This window comes from Giraffa tippelskirchi, chromosome 5, assembly GCF_054371585.1.
Source record: "Giraffa tippelskirchi isolate mGirTip1 chromosome 5, T2T-mGirTip1v1.2.pri, whole genome shotgun sequence".
In the NCBI taxonomy this organism is placed as follows: domain Eukaryota; kingdom Metazoa; phylum Chordata; class Mammalia; order Artiodactyla; family Giraffidae; genus Giraffa; species Giraffa tippelskirchi.
This window is the reverse complement of record NC_137279.1, coordinates 3,205,179-3,227,378: the sequence shown is the minus strand read 5'-3', so window position 1 is coordinate 3,227,378 and position 22,200 is coordinate 3,205,179. Positions and strand designations below refer to the sequence as shown.

The window sequence follows — 22,200 nt, the reverse complement described above, 5'->3', positions numbered from 1 at the left end:
GAGTCTTAAGCATTTATATTTTGACTCTTCTATATTAAAAAATGTGGAATAATCTCTTTTAAAAAAGTATTTTTTAAAAAATACTGAAAATTCAGTATTTTGCAAGATTGAATCTAATATGACAAACCTAATTTGTATCTATCTCTTTCTATTCCCATTATACTTAAGAAAGAACTGGTTCAAGTTTCTCTTCTAGGTGAAATTCTGGGAATGATTGAAAGAAGTATGTTTAATGGCCAAAAATAACATTTTTTATTCTGTCAAATGTATGCTGTGAGGTGGGACAATATTGATAATAAACTACCAAAGTCAGGTTTGGAAAGCTTGAAGGCAAAATATCTTCTGCATGAACAGTGTTTCTTTGATTTTTTCTGCCTTGATACATACTATTATAACATGGCATAAGTAAATTCTAAAGTCCATTTTCTAGTGAATAATTCTTTGGGAAATTAAAAGTTATTTAAAAAGTGTAAGAAAAATGTTACAAAGCTTAATCAACACTTTCTGGCACAAATTCTGCTCAGAGTAAAACAACTCTAATACACTGGGCATTTTTCGAAATGTCCAATCAACAAGCAAACAAACAAAATCAAAATCCAGATCTGTAACTGAACTCCTCCTTAAAAGCTGTTCTTCTCAGTATTTGAGAGAGTGGTTTGACTTCAGTAGAAACGGGGTGGGTGGGGTCTTTTGCTGCCTGTCCCAGCGTGGGGGCTAGTGGAGAGGTCTCTATGGAAAAGTCTTTTCTAGCGTGTTCTGCTACCCACCATGGCATGTTATGAGCAGATTCAGGAGTGTGACCCTCCCCCATGCCAAGCGCACACATCCTTCTGTGCACCTCCCCCATCAGACCTGGACGAAATGACCTCCCCACCTGCTGAATGGTGGCCCAAACCTCTTCTGTGCACATGGATTCTCTGTCCATGAAAAGTGCATTGTTGGCATTTTACCTGAATCTATGCATAACATAAATGCCATGTGAAAATGCTATCCATAAAAATAATTTTGGTTTTATTGATTCTGAACATAATTCATCTACCTGTGAATGTCCAGGAACAACACAAAATTGATACAGAATGTCCTATTACTCAGTGTCTGCTGATGAAAAGTGAATTCTGGTTAAGGTAGTAAGAAAGGCAAGTGGTGCAGATGGCAACAAAAAACAATCCTTGAGAATACATTGGATATTTTGCATCTGATTCTAAAATGTTTTTTTTTTTAATATTCATAGCAACATCTTTCTAGAAAACCATAATTGTTAATGGTTACAAGTATCAGCCCCAGGCAGACTGCAGAGCAAGATTTTCTAAAGTTGTAAAGGTAAACAAGCCATTTACTATGCAAACAAATATTGTTTTTATGGTTATTTAAACACTCAGTCTACATTGGAATATTAAAATCCTAGGAGAGGCACAGATCTTCTGATCATCACAGGAAGAGCTAGATAAAATGGACCAAGTGCTTAAGCATGTGTAGGATCAAGAGCATAGGGAAAATACAGTAAACCCAGTGCTAAATCATTTCTAACCAGAAGGGGAATCAGAGATTACAGTCACTAGAATAGAAGTCATAAATAATTATTTAGAATCAATTCTTAAATTATGAGAGAGAGAGGATTAATGTCATCATTGAGTATAAAATTCCACAAGAAATAACTAAACAAAGAGAAATACCAAATTAAGTTGGAGATGAAGGCCAATACAAATATTCAGTGGGAAATACTGCTATGTTTTGGAGGAAATGTAAGAAAGAGAAAAAAAATTATAAAATGTGTAAACTAAATGCAAATCATCCATCATTGTATTTTTGCAGAGGTCTGCTCTGAATCAGAGCAGTCTTCAATCAGGTCTGCAGCAAACCAGTTCAGTTTCAAGGAGATCCCTGATAACAATTTTGATTAATGAGGTAATTGTAGAGTGTTACTAGAATCCATTTCATTCTCAACTTGCTGAATAAAAAGCACTAATGCTCTTACAATGAAGGTAATAATTATTTGTGGCCATTTCAATGATAAATCCAAAGTAAATCCATCCAGTAGTTATTCTCCTTGATTTTTTTTAAAAGATGAAAGCATTCTGCATGAACAGTATATAGATTTTATCAGTTCAAAACTTCATTTCAGACATTTCGTGAAGCCAAAATACAGTCGAGCTTGCTCAGCGCTGAATAATTTTGCACTTCCTTTGGAGATCTCTTGATTTCTAGCAAATCTATACGGATCTGAAAAGTCTCTGTTAATGCGGACATTATGTAAGGTTCTCCAGAGCACAGTGATTCCCACAGCACTGTGAGACTCGAGTCCTGAGCTCGTATTAATTCTTTTTCTTCCGAAGATTTAGAGTAAGACTTGAGAAAATGGCGGCAGAGTGAGGTCGTCCGACCAACAGACCACGGCGAGTGTTGTGTGGACACAGCCTCCATTAACTCTCTTAGAAAGCACTCTGTACCTCGCACGGTTACATTTGACGCTGGCTCACCATGCGCAGTGATGGCCATGAAGACGAAGACAATATCTGATACCGGGAAGTAGTTCAGGTTGCGACAAGTAACCCTTTTGTGTATGGTTCCAAAGTGAGGTTGGTACAAAAGAGTTTGCCCTCCAAGATCCAAGCTTCTTGAGCTGCCAGAAAAATCTCAAAACAATTAGGGCTCTTTGGAATGCGTGGTTAGCTTCCTGCTGTAGGACAGGAATGCCAGCTGCTCCTGTAGCAGGTGGGTCTCCAGACGTCAAGGCTGTATGGATAGTGAGGTAATTGCAGGAAGGAAGGGATACAATTTTGTTATCACAGATTACCATCCCCATTGAAAACCATGGCTACGGCATTAATGTCAGCGCTTCAGAGGCACACAGCATGATGGGAGGTCCCCGCGTTCAAGTGTGGAGGTTTGTACAGTTGCTACTGTGCAAAAGGATGGGTCAGAATGATCAAATGTGTGGGAGCCCAAGAGAGGGAGCCCCTCAAAGAGACAAAGAGAGGGAGCTCCCGCTCCCCAAAGCTATAGGCTACCAGGCCTTATCAGTGAAAATAGGTCTTATAAGACCAAGAGCCAAATAACAAGGTTTAAATTTAGTATAAGTGTTCTGGAACTATGGCTTGCCCATTGCATTAAGAAAAACAAAATGTTTAGACAAAGATTAATTAATCAACAACTCCATTGAGGGCTATCTTTGGTTGTTAGTGACTGTTTAGGGGAAAGTGGGTGGTGATTTTCCAGTGTTCATCCAAGAATAATCTCTTTCTCAATTTCTCCTGCTGTGTTATCAATAGACCATAAATTATCAAAAGCTCTATAGACTTTTAAAAAATATTTGTTGGAGTATAGTTGATATACAATGTTGTGTTAGTTTCAGGTGTACAGTAAAGTGAATCTGTCATAAATATATACATATATATATATATATGCATATTTTTTTAGATTCTTTTCCCATACAGGCCCTTGCAGAGTATTGAGTAGAGTTCCCTGTGCTATGCAGTAGGTCCTTACTAGTCACCTGTTTTACACATTGTAGGGTGTATATGTCAATCTCAACATAAACTTTTATTTCAAAGCTGGAATTGAGACTCCATGTTTCTATCTGGGAATTTTAAACTACCTTATTTTGGCATATTCCACTGGCAAAACCAGTCTATATTTCTTCCCAGATTATTAAAATTAATTAAAAAATCAATTTAGCAATTTCTTGCCTTTCTGTTTAAGGATCTCAATTACTTATATGCTGAATGTAGAAAATTTTTTAGTTTCTTTTTTGACTCGTGGACCATTTTTATAGTCTTTATTGAATTTGTTCAGTATTGCTTCTGTTTTATGTTTTTTTTTGGCTGCCAGGTATGTGGGATCTTTGCTGCCTGACCAGGGATCGAATCCTCAGCTTCTGCATTGGAAGGTGAAGTCTTAACCACTGTACTGCCAGGGAGTCCCATAGAACATTTTTTAAACATTGCTTGTAAGTGAACAGAACAGTCGGTGCTTTGGTTCACCTACGAACATGGCAGCATCAAGGATGGGGTCTGAAAAGTGCTTGATTCTGGATTCATTCTACCAGCCATGAAGATAAAGTCCTTCTCATTAACCCTCACATCAAAAACTCTATCCTACTAAAACACCCAGGTGTTCATGGCTTTGGTGGGCAGTTGCATATTACTACTGGCTTACACTGAGCTAAGAGCAGTCAACTAAATAGCTCTAAATCACCTTTGCAATTCTTAAGCCAGGCCTTCCCACCCGCTAGAATTCTGGAGTTAGGACAAGACTATAAGCCTGTCTTGTTGAACCTGCCCTATGGCTTCTGACTAAGGCACAGCTGATGGCATGATTCCAGCAGACCCTTGAAAATGTTTTTGAATCCTGAATAATTTATTCAAAATATTATATTCCCTGGAGCTTAATAACATCCTAAAAATCATAAGATCTTACCAAGTGCAGTGCATTTAAGGTACAAAACATCTAAGAACAAGAGCTAATGTATACATTGCAAGGGGGAAGACCTTGAGGGTAGACAATGATAAACTCTTTTCTGACAAGTGGAAAAACAATAATTAAGGAGAATATGAGCAAAATACTGACACCTAAGTGTTTGCTGGTGTAGAAAAATAAACTTTTACATTGTAGTAAAATTTTTTAGCTAATTTGAATCCCTGTTTGAGAGTAGTGCATCTGTTCTGATTTTAAGGATTCCAGTCTTTCAATGGTACGTGAAGACTCTTATTAAAAACATTCACTCTCATAAGTCATTCTTTCCAGTGACAAAGATGATTTGGTCTATTGCCGATGAGTAAACCCAAATTTATACAACTCCTTTATGTCTTTATGTTTATAGCCTCTGCCATTTCCAATAAAAGGTTACCCAGTCAGACTGAAAAGCTCCATCTGAAGCTGAACCCATCTCCAGGCCAGGGGATGTCTCTGGTCCTGGCTCACCTGACAACTTGTGAGAAATGCAGGTTCTCAGGCCCTGCTGACTAACCAGAAACTGGGCATAAAGCCCAGCAATTTTTATTTCAACAAGCCTTTCAACTCATCTGATGCAATGAAATTCTGAGAAACTTTGACCTAGGACATCTGTGGTAATCAAAATGTTTCCTCAGTCACTAAACAGCAAGCAACAGTCACACAGTATGTAAGTAAAAGAGATGGTCATTTCTTTTCAATTTCAACATATTTGCTAGAAAAGTGTTTTGTTACTTTTCAAAATTCCCTCGTGTTGATAATTATCTCATATCCACACCACCCCCCACCTTGTTTGCATGTTATTTATTACCAGGCAGCACCTTCATTGTCATTAAAATCATGCACATACAAAAATAAACATTGTCACTCTGAGCTCTTAGATTCCTTTTTTTAAAAAAAATTTTTTGAGATTCCTCGATTTTGTGTGCTACAGAAACACTTGCTTTATAGAGCTATTCTGCACTTGATACACGCCAGTTCTTTATGCAGAGTTTCTAGGACAGTATTGGGAAGAGGCAGCCTAACTCATTTTGCACTGAGACAGGAGAAGAAATGAAACATGTTCACACAAGCAGTTCTCCACCAGCGACCGTGTCTGCAGATACCCACGTGGGGGGGAGGGAGCTACCCCATCTGGTGAACAGAGGCCAAGGATGCTGACAAAAACCCTGCAATGCACAGGAAATCTTCCACACCCATAATTATCTGGTTCAAAGTATCAATAGCACTTCTGTTGAGAAGTTTTGGCCTAGACAAAAATGGAGTCATATTTCATCACACTAAGTTAGTGATAGTCACTATAATTTTGAATTGTGGTGCTTGAGAAGACTCTTAAGAGTCCTTTGGACTGCAAGGAGATCAAACTAGTCAATTCTAAAAGAAATCAACCCTGGATATTCATTGGAAGGACTGATGCTGAAGCTGAAGCTCCAATACTTTGGCCACTTGATGCAAAGAGCTGACTCATTGGCAAAGACTCTGATGCTGGGAAATATTGAAGGCAGAAGAGGGCAGCAGAGGATGAGATGGTTGGATGGCATCATCAGCTCAATGGACATGAGTTTGAGTGAACTCTGGGAGATAGTGAAGGACAGGGAAGCCTGGCGTGCTGTAGTCCATGGGATAGCAAAGGGTCGGACATGATTTAGCAATTGAACAACAACTATAGTTTCCATGTTACCCACTTGGGAAGCCCAAAGATTTTTACCACAACTGTACAACCCTGGAACCCTTTCTTATACTCAAAATCTCCAATTCCACACCAATCCCCAAGCCCTGAGGAGAGCTTTCCTTCTCTTCCTTCTCAGCAGAGAAAGTACAGCTAATTATTACAGACCAGCATTGAATCCCCTTTTAGGAGCTCACATTTTTTTGCATTGGCATTTTGAATTCCTGGCATGTTGCCTTGTGTGAATGTTCAGCTCTGTTAGTCAACTTCTTCTTTCCAAAAACATGTTATTTACTTGAAAGAAGACTTCATCTTGAAAAAAAACAAAAAAAACACAACCATTTACTTCACTATCTATAGGTTTATTGCTCCTAACAAGATTCTTTTTACATTTTATCTTTTTCTCAATTTTCTTTATGATTGAACTCTATCAATCAGGTTGATAAAATATTAAAGCATAGCCCAGTTACTAAACAAAACATATTTTCCATTAGCAAACATCTTTCAATGGTCCTTTCAGCAATTCCTGCAACAGCTCTGAAAATGTTTTCCAAAGGCATGTGATGACTTTTTCCTTTGTTAGCCAAAGGATGTTTCTAGGCTTCTGTGGCTAAAGATACCATTCAAAATTTAGTAGACTTGGGCGACATGAAATTTAACAGTGGACAGATGTTACTATGCATATATAATTTATCTGCGAGTACAAAGCACAGACTGGAGCACTGTATTTCTGTGTAATCTGATTAGAATTTTCATGGAGCTACTTCCTTGGACACTATCTCTAGAAAGCAGCAGGTGACTCACAGCTTCACCCCACTGTTCCCGAGGATTGTAGGAGAGGCCATTCGAGGTAAAGCCTAATTAACTCTGCAGTGTTTGATCCTGGATGTCTTTAAGAAAAGCACAGTTCCCACCCACGTGCAAACTCTGATGTTAGCCATGAACTTCTTCATAGCATTAAGAAAGGAAATCGCAAACCCCACTGCTGCAGAATGGTACACAGAATGGTACGCAGGAAAGGTAACCATGCACATCCTTGTGTGTGCTGATTCCTCTCGCTCTTTTCCTTAAATCCACATTCTGTTATATTACACTGCTCTCTGTTCTATAAATTACAGGGCTTCCTGGGTGTCACTAGAGGGAAAGAACCTGCCTGCCAATGTAGGTTAGATGTAAGAGATGCGGGTTCGATCCCTGGGTCGGGAAGATGCCCTGGAGGAGGAAAATGGCATTCCATTTCCATACTCCAGTATTCTTGCTTGAAAAATCCCATGGACAGTGGAGTCTGGCAGACTGCCATCCATAGGGTCACACAGATTCGGACACGACTGAAGCAATTTAGCATACACAGGTGTAAATTATGACAACAATAGAGACAACTCAGATCTTTATGCTGTTTCACTGAATTTGGAGTCCCTGAAACACATATCAAGATTTAACATGAAATCAATCCCCAAACTGCTGTTTAAATCTTTTTTAAAAATTTTATTTCACTTAGATGTGTCAACAAAGTTTGAGACCGAAATTTATGCCCTGAACAAGCAGCCAGAGTTTAATTCTAGAAACTGACAACCTCCTGATTTTTACTATTTCATCAAAATGCCCACTTTTAATGGAGAAGGTTGCTGTCTTTTAAATATTTTTATCAAAATGTACTTTAAACTAAAAAGTTAACCAGCTTCTTTCTTTCTTTCTACCTATCTATCTATCTGCCTATAAGGTTTGCATTTTTAGCCCTAAGACAGTGGGTCAGGCTTTTTGGAGGTCAGATCTTCTACTTGTTTAATTTATAAAAATACTAATTTGCAGTGGCATCGATATACACATTTCCATGTGACATTTTCACACACTAATCTGAGTAAATATTTCTTTTCTGAGTTGTCTGATATCCTAGAAAAATTAGAAAGCCAGGTTAGGGGTATAATTAAAAATGTAAAAGCTTTGTTTCTCAAACATATTTTGGGTGTGCATAATATTTTCTTAAAAGAAGAAGTCTACTATGTTTTCAAGAGCAAATGCTATATTCTCTGGAATACCACCAACCGCCTTGAGTAATGGGATCTCGCTGTTTATCTGCAGTGGATTCCTTCCCCTCTCCCCTTTCTGCCAGTTCTTATGAGAACACTCAGAAGTGGGAGGTAGGGATTATTCTTATTCAGTTTTTAGGAGCGCAAGGTTAGTGACAGAAAAGAACCTCTGGATTCCCAACATCGTTAGAACAACTTACCTTCTTTTCTTCCGGGAGATCCTTTTTGTTCTGATCACAACTATGGAACTACGAGTAACACGCAACTGGGATACACAAAAGTCAAAAAGGGTGTTGTACTTATACACAAAATGAGTATTCATTCATGTGCGTAATTTGTACATGGTTTACGTACTTTATACAAAGATTAAGGATGCTTTGTTCTGCGATTAATATCCCCAGGCAACTTCAATATATATTACCGCCTATTGAATGATAGGGATATTTTATTGCAGATATATTTTCACAATGATATGTCTTCTCAAACATTTTTTAACCAGTCTTTGGAAAAATATTTTTCTTTTTCTAAAAATATGCAGAACTACAATTAAACCAATGGCACTTATATATAAGCAGAACGACTTTCTGGGCTTCATGTTCTTCGTTTCAATCTGAGAGCTGTGTTACAAAAGTTCTACGATTTCTACCAGCTCTATGGCTCTATTAATTCCAATGAAAATATAAAAAGAAGGCCAGATCATGAATTGAAACACCCAGGATCACAGTGACTATTATGTAACCTAGACAGACGCCTATATCTCACCATTTTATGAGTGATCCTGTTACTATTATAATTTATTCTTCAGATCATGCCATCTACAGGTTGGATTGCCTGACATCCATATGTGCATACATGTTCTTGAAAACCATTCTGGGGGAGGGATTCTTTCTGGAAATCTATGGCCACAGCATATTCAAAAATGAACAAGGTCAAGTGAGGACACCTCTGAGATGCAGTGTCTTCTTTTTTTAAAAAAAAAGTCTGTTCTTTGTTGCCTGGGAGGCCCCAGCATGGAGCAGTGGTCAGAGGCCAAGCAACTAGTGTCTTTAAAAAAAAAAAAAGGTAAAAAGGGTAAAAACTGTGAGGAAGGAAAATAATATATGGAATTGTCAAAGACAGGGAGGGAATCTAAGGGAATGGGGAATGGAAAGCAGAGGCAGACAGGGACCTAGCACGCAATCCCGACCTTGCAGTGTCTACACCGCTGAGTCAGGAGTGTCCTGTCAAGTCCTTCCCAGACTCTGTGCCAACTGACTGTCTCTTTAAACTGCCTCATCCAACAGCCGATTCAGTTGCCACCACAGAAATAGAAATTACAGCTTTCAACCCTTCATTTTATCCCTCTTACCTATAATCCTCTAGTTCCAGTCTGTCTGACCACTTGACAACGTTGTTGGTTTTTTTTTCTTTTTTTTTTAAATTAGCACGGCTTTGGGGGACCGCTTAAACATGCTTTACTCACAGACAACAGTAGATATCCCTAGAAACTCTTGATGAGGAAAAAAAAATCCTGCTGAGGACGTAAAATGGCCCAGAGAAAACAGAGCAGATCCTCATCATTGAGGCTGTCATGCGTCTTATTAAAAGCCATCAGTTTACCTGGAGGTCTCTCTTTAAAACCTGTTAAGATTCTTCACAGATTTCACATAAAGATTTTTTTTCTTTCGAAGGCTCACTGATCTACTTTCACGTGTGTGTTGTTTGCTGGGTCCTTCAAAGGGCTTCACGCTTTACTTTCATATTTTAAGAGAATCACCGTGATGAAGGCCATTCTTTGAATGCGGTGCCTTCAGAAGGACCAAGATGCTTATTATAACTGCCCTGATGAGACCGTCATAGCCTCTTGGGACTCTCAGGCTCCTCTAACGTGTATTTAGGTGTCCTGCCGGATGGCTTGCCTAAGTGATGTGGCTCAGATTTGATGAAAGGAGAGCAAATAACATCAATTATAAAGGACATATGTTAATGAGAAGAAGAAAAGAGAGAGGGAGTCTGGGGTGGGGGGAAGAAGGAATTATCCACAATAGAAAGAACAAAGCATTTCCACCGAACAAAGAGAAACACCGTACCTGAATCATGTCCTAATTTTAGGGCATGGCTATGTTCTTTAGAGGCATATGTCTTTGGAGACGTAACGTATTTCTTCAACTTTGTGGGACTGTCATTGAAGGTGCAGATCAAACTGCCTTCAGTCTCCTTTATGACCTTGCTGGTAATTTTGCCACGATCCCTGTACAGAACAAAGATACTATGTAAAGCTCAGGTCATGGAAAGCCAAATAGCTAAAATTGATTTTTATCTTTTTACAGAAATGTTTTCCAACCTGGCGATCCTTAGAGATCTGCCAACTTTTCATATCCTAAATTTTCCCTTTCTTAGGGTTACCAATTTAACCCAGAAAACATTGCACACCACTCGTCCCCCATAAAATAACAAGCAGAGACCCTTGAAAGGATAAAACAGGTAGTTTTGCCAACCACCACTAGGCTAATTAATTATAAGGATTAGTTTTCCTTTAGATGTATTTCCCATGTGTAAAAAAGATTTTAAAATATTAAATACTATTAGCTCAATTGATAAATAAATCTAGATTTCATCCCCAAACCCATTAAATATATTTGCTTTATTTTGATCATCTAACTTCTCTGAAGAGACTAATTGATCTAAATAATACTGTGCTGTATCTCTATCGTTCTTCTAGTCCATAATAATGGTTGAATTTTCAAAAATGGAAATACTGAATGTGATTAAGCAATGTGGTTTCTTCCTTTCAATTAAACTAAGTGAAGACAAACTAATGTGCTTCCCCACCCCCTTTTTACTATGAAACCAGAGAACCCTGGTATCTTGTTTTAAAAAATACTGTAAAAGACAGTGTTGAGAGGGCTTATGAGTTTGTTGATCTTCTTCAGTTAGACAATGCACTCTCTCTTTAATAATGTATCTCTGTTACTTTTATTTTAAAAGACAATCAGTGTTCTCTGCCCATGTCACAATGTGTTTCGTTCGCATACTTTTCTCCTGTGCTCTGGGGCACCTGGGGTGAGGCTCTCGAGACGGTTCAGGGGCGCCGGCGAAGGGTGAAGCTACAAGGAGGGGTGATGGACACGGCGAGCCTCCCCTGCCTCCACGAGGGGCCTCCCCAGGCAGAGGCTGTGGGTGTGGCGCTGGGGGAGGCGCTTAGCACAGCTCCTGTTTCAGCCGGGCAGTGGGGAGGGGGCGGGCTGGGGACCCCTCTGATTCACGGGGGCTCACCCAGCCACTCCGTGCACATCCACTGACAGGAGGAAAGCCACTAACAAGTGGAGAACCAGTTCCTTTAAAGAGCTATGTCAGATATGCTTAAAGAAATTCAAAATCACAGTGTCAGCTGTAACATTACGGAAGGCTGAAACACTCTGAAAAGGCCACGCATACACCCAGCAGCCGCTCTGAGGTATGGTGATAGCCGAGATTGTTGACTGATTTATTTTACTAAATGTACAAGAAACTTCCTGTCTCTGTTCATGACACCAAATTGTTCTTCATGTGAAATTTAAAGTTTTCAGACAGGACTGGAGTTTAACCTGCCCCCTGCCCCTATGCAAACACATATGTCTGCATTTTGGAGTCCATGTGGCATTTGTAGGTTTACCCTCAATTTTCTATGATTGGCAAAATTCCTCCTATAATAAATTGGGAAACTGGGACTCAGAGGCTCACTAAAATTACAGAGTGACTGAATATGCATAAAAAGTTATGTGCCCAAAGGTGTGGAGAAAAGAGAAACTTCCTACACTGTTGGGAATGTAAGTGGGTGCAGCCACTCTGGAGAACAGTGTGGAGGTTCCTTAAAAAACTAAAAATAGAGCTGCCATATGATCCAGCAATTCCATTCCTAGGCATAATCCTGTAGAAAACTTCAGTTCAAAAAGATACATGTACCCCTGTCTTCACTGAAGCACTATTCACAGCAGCTAAGACGTGGAAACAGTGTAAATGTCTAACAACAGATGAATGGATAAGAAGGTATGATACACTATACAATGGAATACTACTCAGCCATCAAAAAGAATGAAATAATGCCATTTGCAGGAACATGGATGGTCCTAGAGATTATCATGCAAAGTGAATTAGTCAGAAAGAAAAACTCAAATACCATATGATATCACTTGTATGTGGAATTTATGCCACAAATGGACCTGTCTGTGAAGCAGAAACAGACTCACAGGCCTAGAGAATAGGTCTGTGGTTGCCAAGGGGGGCAGTTTAGGGGAGGGTGGAGTGGGAGGTTGGGATTTGAAGACGTAAACTGTTATATATATAGGATGGATGAAAAACAAGGTCCTACTACACAGCACTGGAAACTATATTCAATAATCTGTGATAAACCATAATGGAGAAGAATGTAATAAAAGGATGTATATATGTGTATAACTGAGTCACTTTGCTGTACAGTGGAAATTAACACAACCTTTTAAATCAACTATACTTCAATAATTTTTTTTTTAAAGTTATGCTCCCAAACTCCCAAACAAGCACTCCATCCACCTTATTCCCTTTTCATGGCAAATAAGTGGGTGCTAGGGGCAGTTAGAGCATTGTTGATGCCACAAATAAAACCTCAATGTTCTGAACTCATGTTATAAATTTCTTGTGTTTTGATTTGATTGGAAAGGAAAGGTAGAAAGTATCTTGACTTGAACTTTAAAAAATTTACAATAAAGGGTTTGTGTGAAACATGTCAATGGTCATAGAACTTATCTAATACTTTCATCGTCCTCTCAGCCATCCTTTATTACATTATGCAGTTAATTTTTAGTTGCCTTTTCTTTCCACTATTCCTATTAATTAAAGAAGTATAAGAATAGCAAGAACTTGGAAGGGAGGGATAGAGGACAATAGGTGTTCTCAATTTAAAAAAAAAATTATTGCGAATTTTAAAAATTAAGACTGACAACTGTTATTAATTACATTTTAGTCTATTAATGGCCTGACACTTTCCAGTATATTTTAAGCCCATCCCAAGTATTCCGCAAGGATCGAACCCATTTATGAAGAACAGAGAACTATTGAATGGGCTGGGCTGGGGATGAAAACAGACTTAATTTGGGAGAGAAATGTTTACAAAAGTTTTCAGTGGAGCACTCGGTCAAAGCCCACGATATCTTGAGTAAAATAGAATTCTACCAACTGGTTCATTTAAATCTTCTTATAGAGTTGTCTCCTGTCTAAAGGTGGTCCCGTGGTCAGTTTTCATATACGACTGAATGTGTTTGCGTGGCGTGTGAAACGAAAGAAACACAAAGATGCACCAATGCTGACAATCTCAGAAGGCAGGCAGGGGAAGTCCCCTCCCTGGCTTTAAACAATTATGATGAACTTTGAACTTTCTCTCTTTCTCCCTCTCTCTAGGGACTTAGAACAGATTTAGAGTATCACTTGAAGATATGTTCCAAATTAATTCCCTAATTCATGTTGTGATTTTTTCCCCTCATATTTCTCTTTTCAGCTCTGAAAAAATTTAGGGAGAAAGAAAAACATGAGCTTCCGTAGTCGTTGAGGATGCTCCTTCTTTGTTTGCTGGCCCCAGCCTCTGCACCTAACCAGCAGGGCGCGGGGGCGAGGCCAGGCAGACGGCACTCCCCGGGAGATGCCGAGGGGCTGTGGGAGCCAGAGGCTCACAGGCTACAACTTGCATGCTTGGCAAGGCTCAGATGCCATGGTTTGAATCTCTAATAAACCACTTGCTGCCTCTCCAGTAATGATACCCTGGGGCTGCTGGGAGGGGATTCTTTTTATAGAAAACATACTCATACGGATTTAATATTATCTCTCTGAACCCTTTGATTTAATAGAGTATTTTTTTTTTAACTTTCCCCTTTATTTTGTAGACCCTGTGAACTGAACCAGGGTTAATTCTTGATGTAGCAGTAGAATGAAATCAATGTCTCTCTACTGAGCTCAAGACTCTTTTTCCTTTTGCACCATGTGCTTAAAAAAAAGAAGTATCTTACCACTGAATGTCTTTTTACAGACTGAAAAGACTTTTTAGGTTAAACAACATTTGTTAGGTTTTTGATGCAATCAAATGCAATTTCAATCTTCTTGAAAGATCCGGCCCTGCCTCTCGAAAATTGCACATATGTGTCAGCTTTCCGTTTTTCTCACTCGTGTTTCGCACATGAAGTCTATTTTCACTGAGAAAATGGAATCTTTGTGTCTTTGTCTCTGCACTCCCTGCTCCCAGGCATGTTCTGGCAGCGGCTTTGACTGTCTAAGCTCCGGGGGAGGGGCCCGGCCGTCATTTGTCAGCTTCCCTTTGCATCTGTAATTTCTGGCCACTCAGCAGTATTAGGGGGTCTCAGAAAGGGGGCGAGGAGCATGGGGGGAGAGTTTGTCTCTGATGAAAGCCAAATTCTGCCTAAGTGCCCGAATTAACGACCAAAGAGACAGAGGAGAGTCTGAAGAACTTTTATTGTGCTTTAATGCAGAAGGTTTTTTTTGGAAATGGCTAATTTACAAAATTGCACATGGTAACATTTTCAGATCTCAGTTGAGGAAGCCCCTGTCCGTATTCCGTTACAGATTTCACTGCTTTTAGCTTGACATTGGCTCATGAAACGATTTTAATTTTCCACCAGTGGCTTCTGGTTATTTCTGTCCTTCTTTCCTCCTAACGTAACTGACAGGTCAATTAAACATCTGCATTTTTTTAATCTGGATTTCCCCCATAACTATTTTGCTTTTCTTCTAAAACTTCCAGATGTTTTGGCTCCTTTAGGATTTGAACGCATGCAAGTATATTTGCTCCTATTTCAAAGGCAGAGAGCTAGATGGACCGACCAGATGTTTCTCTAGGAAAAGCTTGGTAATACACCAGAAATCAGGTCAGTATTTTTGTTTCTTTATAGATAACTTTACACTGGAACCTCTCTTCCTGTCTTTGAGCACTTTACAATTTTAGTTGATCTTGGAAACATTTTTGTAAGTTTATAGAGTTCAGACTTCATGCTGTGATCTGTTAATTAATCATCATGAAGAACATATCCAATTCTGTTATCTCAGTGTCTAGAGATGGGAATAGAAACTGCTGTGATTTGCCTTTTTTTTTTTAAATTATTATTATTTCTGTCTTTACCCCACCCCTCTGTGAGAGATAAGACGTTGTAAGCTATTCAAGGCAACAATGTATTTTAACTCTGTTTCCGGCTCTGTACAAACATTAGAGGAATCACCAATACCTTGCCTTGTCTGGAGGAGACTTGAAAGAGCCTCTAATGTACTTCAAGAAAACCTGCTTCCCATAACTAATAACAGGAAGCTGGGTAAACAGACATTTGCTGACACATGAAACTGAAACAGTAACATATGCACAGAAAGCTGGGACATGAAACAACCATGCTTACACAGAGGGCGGCTGGGCTGCGGGGGGTTCAAGTCCAGTGTGAGTGGCCCTGCACTTTGCATTGCAAGGCGACCCCTGGCCATTTAAACGCATGCTCACAGAATAGCCAGTTCTCCCCGGGTTAGTGTTTGGACGTGCTCCTCATACTCTTTTTAAGATTTAGGCAGAAAAACATTCTTTCCTGGAATATAGATTTTCCAGAAGTAAATAGGAAGGAAGACAAACTTTTCTTGGTTTTCAACATGATTATGAAACTTTTGAGCCCATTTCACTTCTAGAAATGAAAACACTTCGTGGGAAAATCTTGGTGTGTGTGAGATTGCCTTATTGGGGAGGGGTGTGTGTTCGTAAGGTCTCAGGCAAACTGAATGCACCAGTCATCAGACGGAAATAAAGATCCCTGGGCCACTTGGCCCACTTGTCATTACGACTCCAGACCAGTTTCCTAGGGAAGTAATGTGTCTTTATTGTCCAGCTGTATCGCATAGTCGGGACTGTCTGAGCTGAGGACTTGAACGCAGCAAACTGATGTGACGTGTGGTTCTCCTGCTTCTTAGAAAACACTGGGCTTGATTTGAATTTGGGGATTTTTGTACAGTCAGCCGCTCAGTGTGCAGTTAATTTTGAGGTACAAGTGACTTGGTCCTTATAAGTGAGATTTTTGTTGTTGTTGCTGCTGTTACATTTTAAAGGTGACTCTCTGAGAACTGTTCAGTGTAAAATTAAATTTCTTGGAATGTTTCTTTCTGATTTTGTGAATAGGAGAATAAGGAAAGATGGCAGAAGTGAGGAAATGCATGTGTTTTCTGATGTATTAGAGGATTTATTAAAGGATTAAGGATGCAAATTAAAGGATGCATTTTGACTAGTCTAGTGTAATAAAAGCTACACTGTATCACACAGCCAGAGTGATGTACCTTCATGGTAAGCTCCCAGTAAGTCTCATCCTAGCACTAGAAAAATGCAATGTCTTGGGTACCAGGATTACAGGATTTTGCATCCACGTAACCGATCTCAAAACTGAAAGCCAAATGTATTGTTTTCTTAGCTAATCTGCAGTAGATATAAATTTAAAGCGGAGGTGTTAGAGCCGATTAGTTCCAGTTAAAAGTAAATATAAATTGTTTCATGTTTTATATATACATGAATGAAGCAAAGTAAATAGGAAACACTTTATCTCCAGAATCTTCTATTTGTCATGGAAACTGGAACCCACCCAATGGATATCTTAAGTTTAAAGAAACAACGGAGTTGGAGTGAGTGAAGCTGCATTAATTTCAAGTGAAAACTAAGACATTTTGTAAAAAGCTGCAAAATGCCAGTGAGTTTGTAAAAGAGCAAGAAAGCTATATATTGATTTAAAGGGATTAAAATTTAAAGTGTACTTATTTGGAATTTTTATTAAGTATAGGATGGACTATATATTGACTATTAGGAGTACACTAGCTATTCAGAATAGTTTTGTAAGGAAAGCACAAGTTAATGAATTTTAAATTACAAACAAAAAGTACTGTTCTCTTTGTTAGAGCCTATGGAAAGAAAAGGAAAGGCCAGGTAGTAGAATTATGCCATTTGCAAATTGATGCTTTGGAAAACAAAATATTTTTCCAAAAATTTTAGCTGAGGATCTTCTTGGAAGATTTTCAAGTAGGAATTATAAACTCTTTACTGATAACGATACATTTTAGTCATATGGAAACGATGATATGTTAAAAAAATAATGATTTTCACAGGCAGACTCATTATTGTACACCTTTGTCACGATATTTAAGTTGTCCTTAGAAATGTTTCATCATAAAGATCGTGTTGATGATATGAGTTACATTGTTCAGTGAAGACCCTAGAGCCATCCAAGCTATGGTTATGCTTATTCCTCAGGTCGGTTTGGTTGAACAGAATTAGCAAAGTCTGGTAAGAGTAATAGTTTCTCTCCTTTCCTGGACTTCATCAGAGCACAATGTCTTTACCTGCACCTGAGAAAATTTGGTCTATTTATCAAGAGAACAATAAACTCACAATTGTGACAAAGTCAGTAAATCCTCTTGCTTGTGTAGGAAACTACTAACTAAAGTTTCTTAAAAATGAGAAATGAAAGACAAAAAAAAATTACAGATAGTAACCTCAGTATTATACTGAGCACAGGTCAGTATTTCAAATAAAGAGCTAAAATATATAAAGCAAACTTACAAGTTAGACCCGCATAAATGTTCTAGGAGTGAAGCCCTTTGGTTCAAGTGGCTTGTGTATGTATGTGAATTTCACGCATCTGTTTGTTCATCATATAAATGTTCGCGTGATGAGTGCTCATCACCCTTTTCTAGCTTCTGTTTGCTTTTTAGGAAACTGCCTCGGGAAAAGCTGAGCATCTATTTCCCGACTTCTGCCTCTCCCTCTTCTATTTTGATGTGTGTGTATTTATGTATGTATTCAGTCCTTTGTAAATTTTCTCTGAAAGCTATTTCAGAGAGATAAAATATATGGATATGAATGGAAGCTGGCAGAGTTATTGATTGATTATTTAGAGACTGCTGCCTTCTTACAGCTTTAGGACTTGCTGTAGTCTACCCGGTACCCAGTAAGCTTCCGTTACAAAGCTGGGAGATTTCTTTTGTGACTGTCAGGTGTGAACCGGGCGATACCTGTTAAGACTTGGCTAGGAAAGAGTTCAGGGTACACATTTTTTGACAGAATTTGGCAGTTTCGACATGACCTTTCCTGCTCCCTCTTAAGCATCATCCCTATGATCAAACAGAACTCTGAGACTCTTCCACACTTCTCAAAAAAAGGAAATGCTTTCAAACTTCAGCCAGGTTTCTAGAGAGCCTTCTGTCTTGCATTTTTGTGGGCTTTAGTTAGCTTATCTCAGTATACTTCCTGTCATTGTCATCTTCCTAAACACTGCAACTTGCGATGCACATTGAACCCGTTGCTGGAAAACCTATCATTTATAATGAGCTAGCAGCAGAAACGAGTAAGATTGAAGGGCGGTTTTTCAGCATGACCTCAAGCATGAACTAATGACGGCTGTGATAGGCCCTCCACCGAGGCAACAATTAAAACTGTCTTTGTAGCATAAACATAGGTCACACCTGGACAGTTGTATGGCCTATCAATATTAGGAATGCTGATTCTTCTGTCATAACAGAAAGTGCCTGAGATATAAAGATTGACCTCTTTTTATTTTATTTTGTTACTTTACACCAAGAACATAGGAGTGAACTATCGCTGCCACTCAACTGATGCGCTCCTTTTTTCTTTCCTGACCTGCCAGTTACATATCTTCTTTGTTCAAAGGAAACCAAATTGGCTTTGCTGGAGGGGAAATTATGTTTATAAATTTTAATTTTAGAAAGTAAAAGCATAAAGTGTGTCTTGGCGGTTTAACAGGTCGAGTCTATTTCATCCATGATATATTTGGGAACTGATTTAGTTCTGCTTTATAAAATCTGAGGATATTTAATGGTAAATGTAATTTTAAAGTATAAGTTACATTTTCAAATGAACGTTACTATTTAAATGAAAAATTTGAATGATGGTGCTTAAAAGAATTCCTAACTTTTAAAGAAATTGTGGATTTACTTATAAGTTGTTTAGAAAATCTAAGGGTGTATCATGCATTTTGTTGAATTTTACTGACTTTCAGATAAAAGATTTACTGAAACTTTAAAAACATGGGTCATAAATTTTCCATGAGAGAAACCTACAGCAATGCACAAGTAACTTCTAAGAACTGATGCTGGTCACTTCTACTCTTCTATTCCACATGGGGTAAAATATACCTAAAGTTTTCAGCTCACTGGTATTGAAGTGGCATTAATAGGCAAGTCAACTGTACAGACAGAATCGGACACAAGTAAACCCTGCCTGTTTCTGCAGATTCTTCATTCCCTAAATAAGTATGTATTACTCATGTAAACAGGGTGTGTGCCCTTTCATTTGGCAGGCCCTGTTGCTTCATTGGGGTCCACATTTCACAGGATGGGAATAGAATCAGCAACCATTTATATATCTGGGAAAAATAGATGCATTGACTAGGAAAACCATACATTCTTTTCCTTTTTGGTATGTTTTGCACTTTCTCTTGTAAATTCAGTGGCAACAAGCCATCCTCAAGGCAAATTTGGTACACGAGTTTAATTTATAATTTCATATAATAAAAATTCTTGCTTTAAAAATGTTTACTAAGCAAACATTCAACACTGATTTTTTTTTGGCATAAAGCACAATTAATTGCACATAATACAGCAATAATTTTTTTTAATAATTAAATGCTACAAAGTTAACATTATTCAGATTGTGAAATTTATTGTCATTATATTATACAAAGAGAACTTCCTTATTTTTTATATTATATAACTAAATTTCTCTGTGTAATTTCAAGAGGAATTGTTTGGTTATGGCCTTAAAGCTCTATGAGAAAATATGTCTAAAGTGAATTACTGGTTTCATAAACTTAGATATTTGAGATATTTGTGGTTTTGAGTGGCAATGTACTTTTTTGTTAATGGGATTAGAAAATGTTGGACTCTGGAACCTAACAAAAGGACCAAATAACCATTTCATTGTACTCTTCCTTCATGTTTAGTGGAAGCACTGAGAACAGAACAAGGAGAGACAGAAGACCCGGAGCATAACAGACTCTGATTTCTCCGCTTACATAATCTGATCTGTTGAAAACAACTAAAATAAGCCAGTAGGTTTGAAGCTTGTCTGACTCTCAGATAATCCAACAGGCAAAAAGTGGGTTTGAAACTCAGTGACTCTGACAGGATAAATTATTTTGTCCTACATACGGGGAATCTACACACCTCCGTTCTAGCATCTTCTAAGACAGGAAGAGTCCCTTTAACAACTGTGTGGGAACCTGAAGGGTTTTCACTGGAAGGTGCCCTGCGTGTGTGTGCTCAGCTGCTCAGTCGTGTCTGATTCTTTGTGACCCCGTGGACTGTAGCCCACCAGGCTCCTCTGTCATGGAGTTTCCCAGGCAAGAGTCCTGGAGTGCGTTGCCATTTCCTTCTCCAGGGGACCTTCCCTACCCAGGACCAAACTCGCATCTCCTGCGTTGGCAGGTGGATTCTTTACCACTGTGCCACCTGGGAAGGCCCAAAGGGGCCCCAGACACCCTCTAACCGATGAGACTGTTCCTAACAAGTGTGCACAGTCATCCTGAGCACCCTGGGGGACCACTCTTATTTAAATAGAGACGCTCCTTTCTGTATCTCCACAGAACCTTGCTCCAGTAAATATGTATTGAATGAAATCCCTGACTCACATCTGCAAATTCTCCTACTATCCAGGATTAGCAAAATGGTGAGGAACATGAAAAGAGATGATAGAACTCGTCTTTGATGAAACAAAGTATGGTTAAAAATTCCCTTTGGACACTTGGAAAAATACTCATTTTAGGACAGGGAACTCCACTCGGTGCTCTGGGTGACCTAAAAGGGAGGAAAATCCGAGAAAGAAGGGATATATGTCTGCATATTGTTGATTAATTTTGTTGTACAGTAGAAATAAACACAACATTGTAAAGCCACTATACTGCAATGCAGGAGACTCCAGTTCAGTTCCTGGGTCGGGAAGATCTGCTGGAGAAAGGAAAGGCTACCCACTCCAGTATACTTGGACTTCCCTTGTGGCTCAGCTGGTAAAGAATCCGCCTGCAATGCAGGAGACCTGGGTTCGATCCCTGGGTTGGGAAGATCCCCTGGAGAAAGGAAAGGCTACTCACTTCAGTATTCTGGCCTGGAGAATTCCGTGGACTGTATAGTCCATGGGGTTGCAAAGAGCAATTTTCACTTCTTCACTTCACTTCAGAAATTAACACAACATTGTAAAGCAACTATACTCCAATCAAAATTAATTTTTAAAAAAGAAGAAATTGGTAGACTTCATCAAGTGTCATTATTTAGACCCTCAGCTGAATGGCAGGCCTTTCTTCAGATCATGTCACCTGAAGGCTTATCCAGGAGTCAGGTCTTCAGAGAGCAGGGGCTGTGTCCAAGTTCTAGATTAGTCTTCCTACTTCTGGGCCAAAATACGAACCACAGGACCATCCACAGATGCAGAATGCATTCAATTCAATTTGAGTTTCCGGAGGATGGGATGGGGAAGGGGAAGAAATAAATTCTTGACTCAAGAGGCTGAGAGTTTTTTCCGAGTCAGGTGTGGGTCTAGGAGAAATATGCAGGAAAAAGTCTAGTGGAGGAAAATGACTCACAATATGTGAGGGGAAGCCTTTTTAATGTCAATGTCCATATTTCTTGTTCAAAATATGGGTAATTGCATCATGCATTCTAAATATAATAGCAACCAAGACTCTCTAAGAACAGTTAAATTCTTATTTGAGAACAGGAAGGAAAGAATTGGTTAGAATCCTAATGTTAGAATAAAACGCACTGTCTAGCAAAATACTGTTATTGCAATAAGACCTATTCTTGTCTTGTGCTCAGTCGTGTCTAACTCTTTGCGACCCATGGACTGCAGTCCACCAGGCTCTTCTCTCCAAGGGATGCTCCAGGCAAGAAAATACTGGAGTGGGTTGTCATTTCCTCCTCCAGGGGATTTCTTGGCCCAGGGGTCAAACCCACATCTTCTGTGTCTCCTGCATTTCAGGCACATTCTTAACCTGCTGAGCCATTAAGCCTGTGAGAGGATTGGTTAATGAC

At 39.0% G+C, this 22,200-nt stretch overlaps 1 protein-coding gene and 1 long non-coding RNA gene across 2 annotated transcripts in view; one reads left to right on the top strand and one right to left on the bottom strand.

Moving 5' to 3' along the window:
• Nucleotides 1-1,187: 1,187 nt before the first annotated feature.
• LOC145504736 (uncharacterized) overlaps nucleotides 1,188-22,200 on the bottom strand; it is a 52,629-nt gene continuing 31,616 nt past the window's right edge. The window contains exons 2-4 of the mRNA XM_081486036.1: nucleotides 10,215-10,375; nucleotides 6,316-6,430; nucleotides 1,188-2,733 (exon numbers count right to left, since the gene is read on the bottom strand). Coding sequence (XP_081342162.1) covers nucleotides 6,381-6,430; nucleotides 10,215-10,375 — 211 coding nt within the window. The 3' untranslated portion in view covers nucleotides 1,188-2,733; nucleotides 6,316-6,380. The remainder of the gene's footprint in view (nucleotides 2,734-6,315; nucleotides 6,431-10,214; nucleotides 10,376-22,200) is intronic.
• On the top strand, nucleotides 11,154-20,288 carry LOC145504737 (uncharacterized). Its single transcript, XR_014052462.1, has 6 exons — nucleotides 11,154-11,187; nucleotides 11,430-11,581; nucleotides 12,027-12,153; nucleotides 14,891-15,014; nucleotides 19,176-19,428; nucleotides 20,118-20,288. It is a non-coding gene; the product is annotated as an uncharacterized LOC145504737 (long non-coding RNA).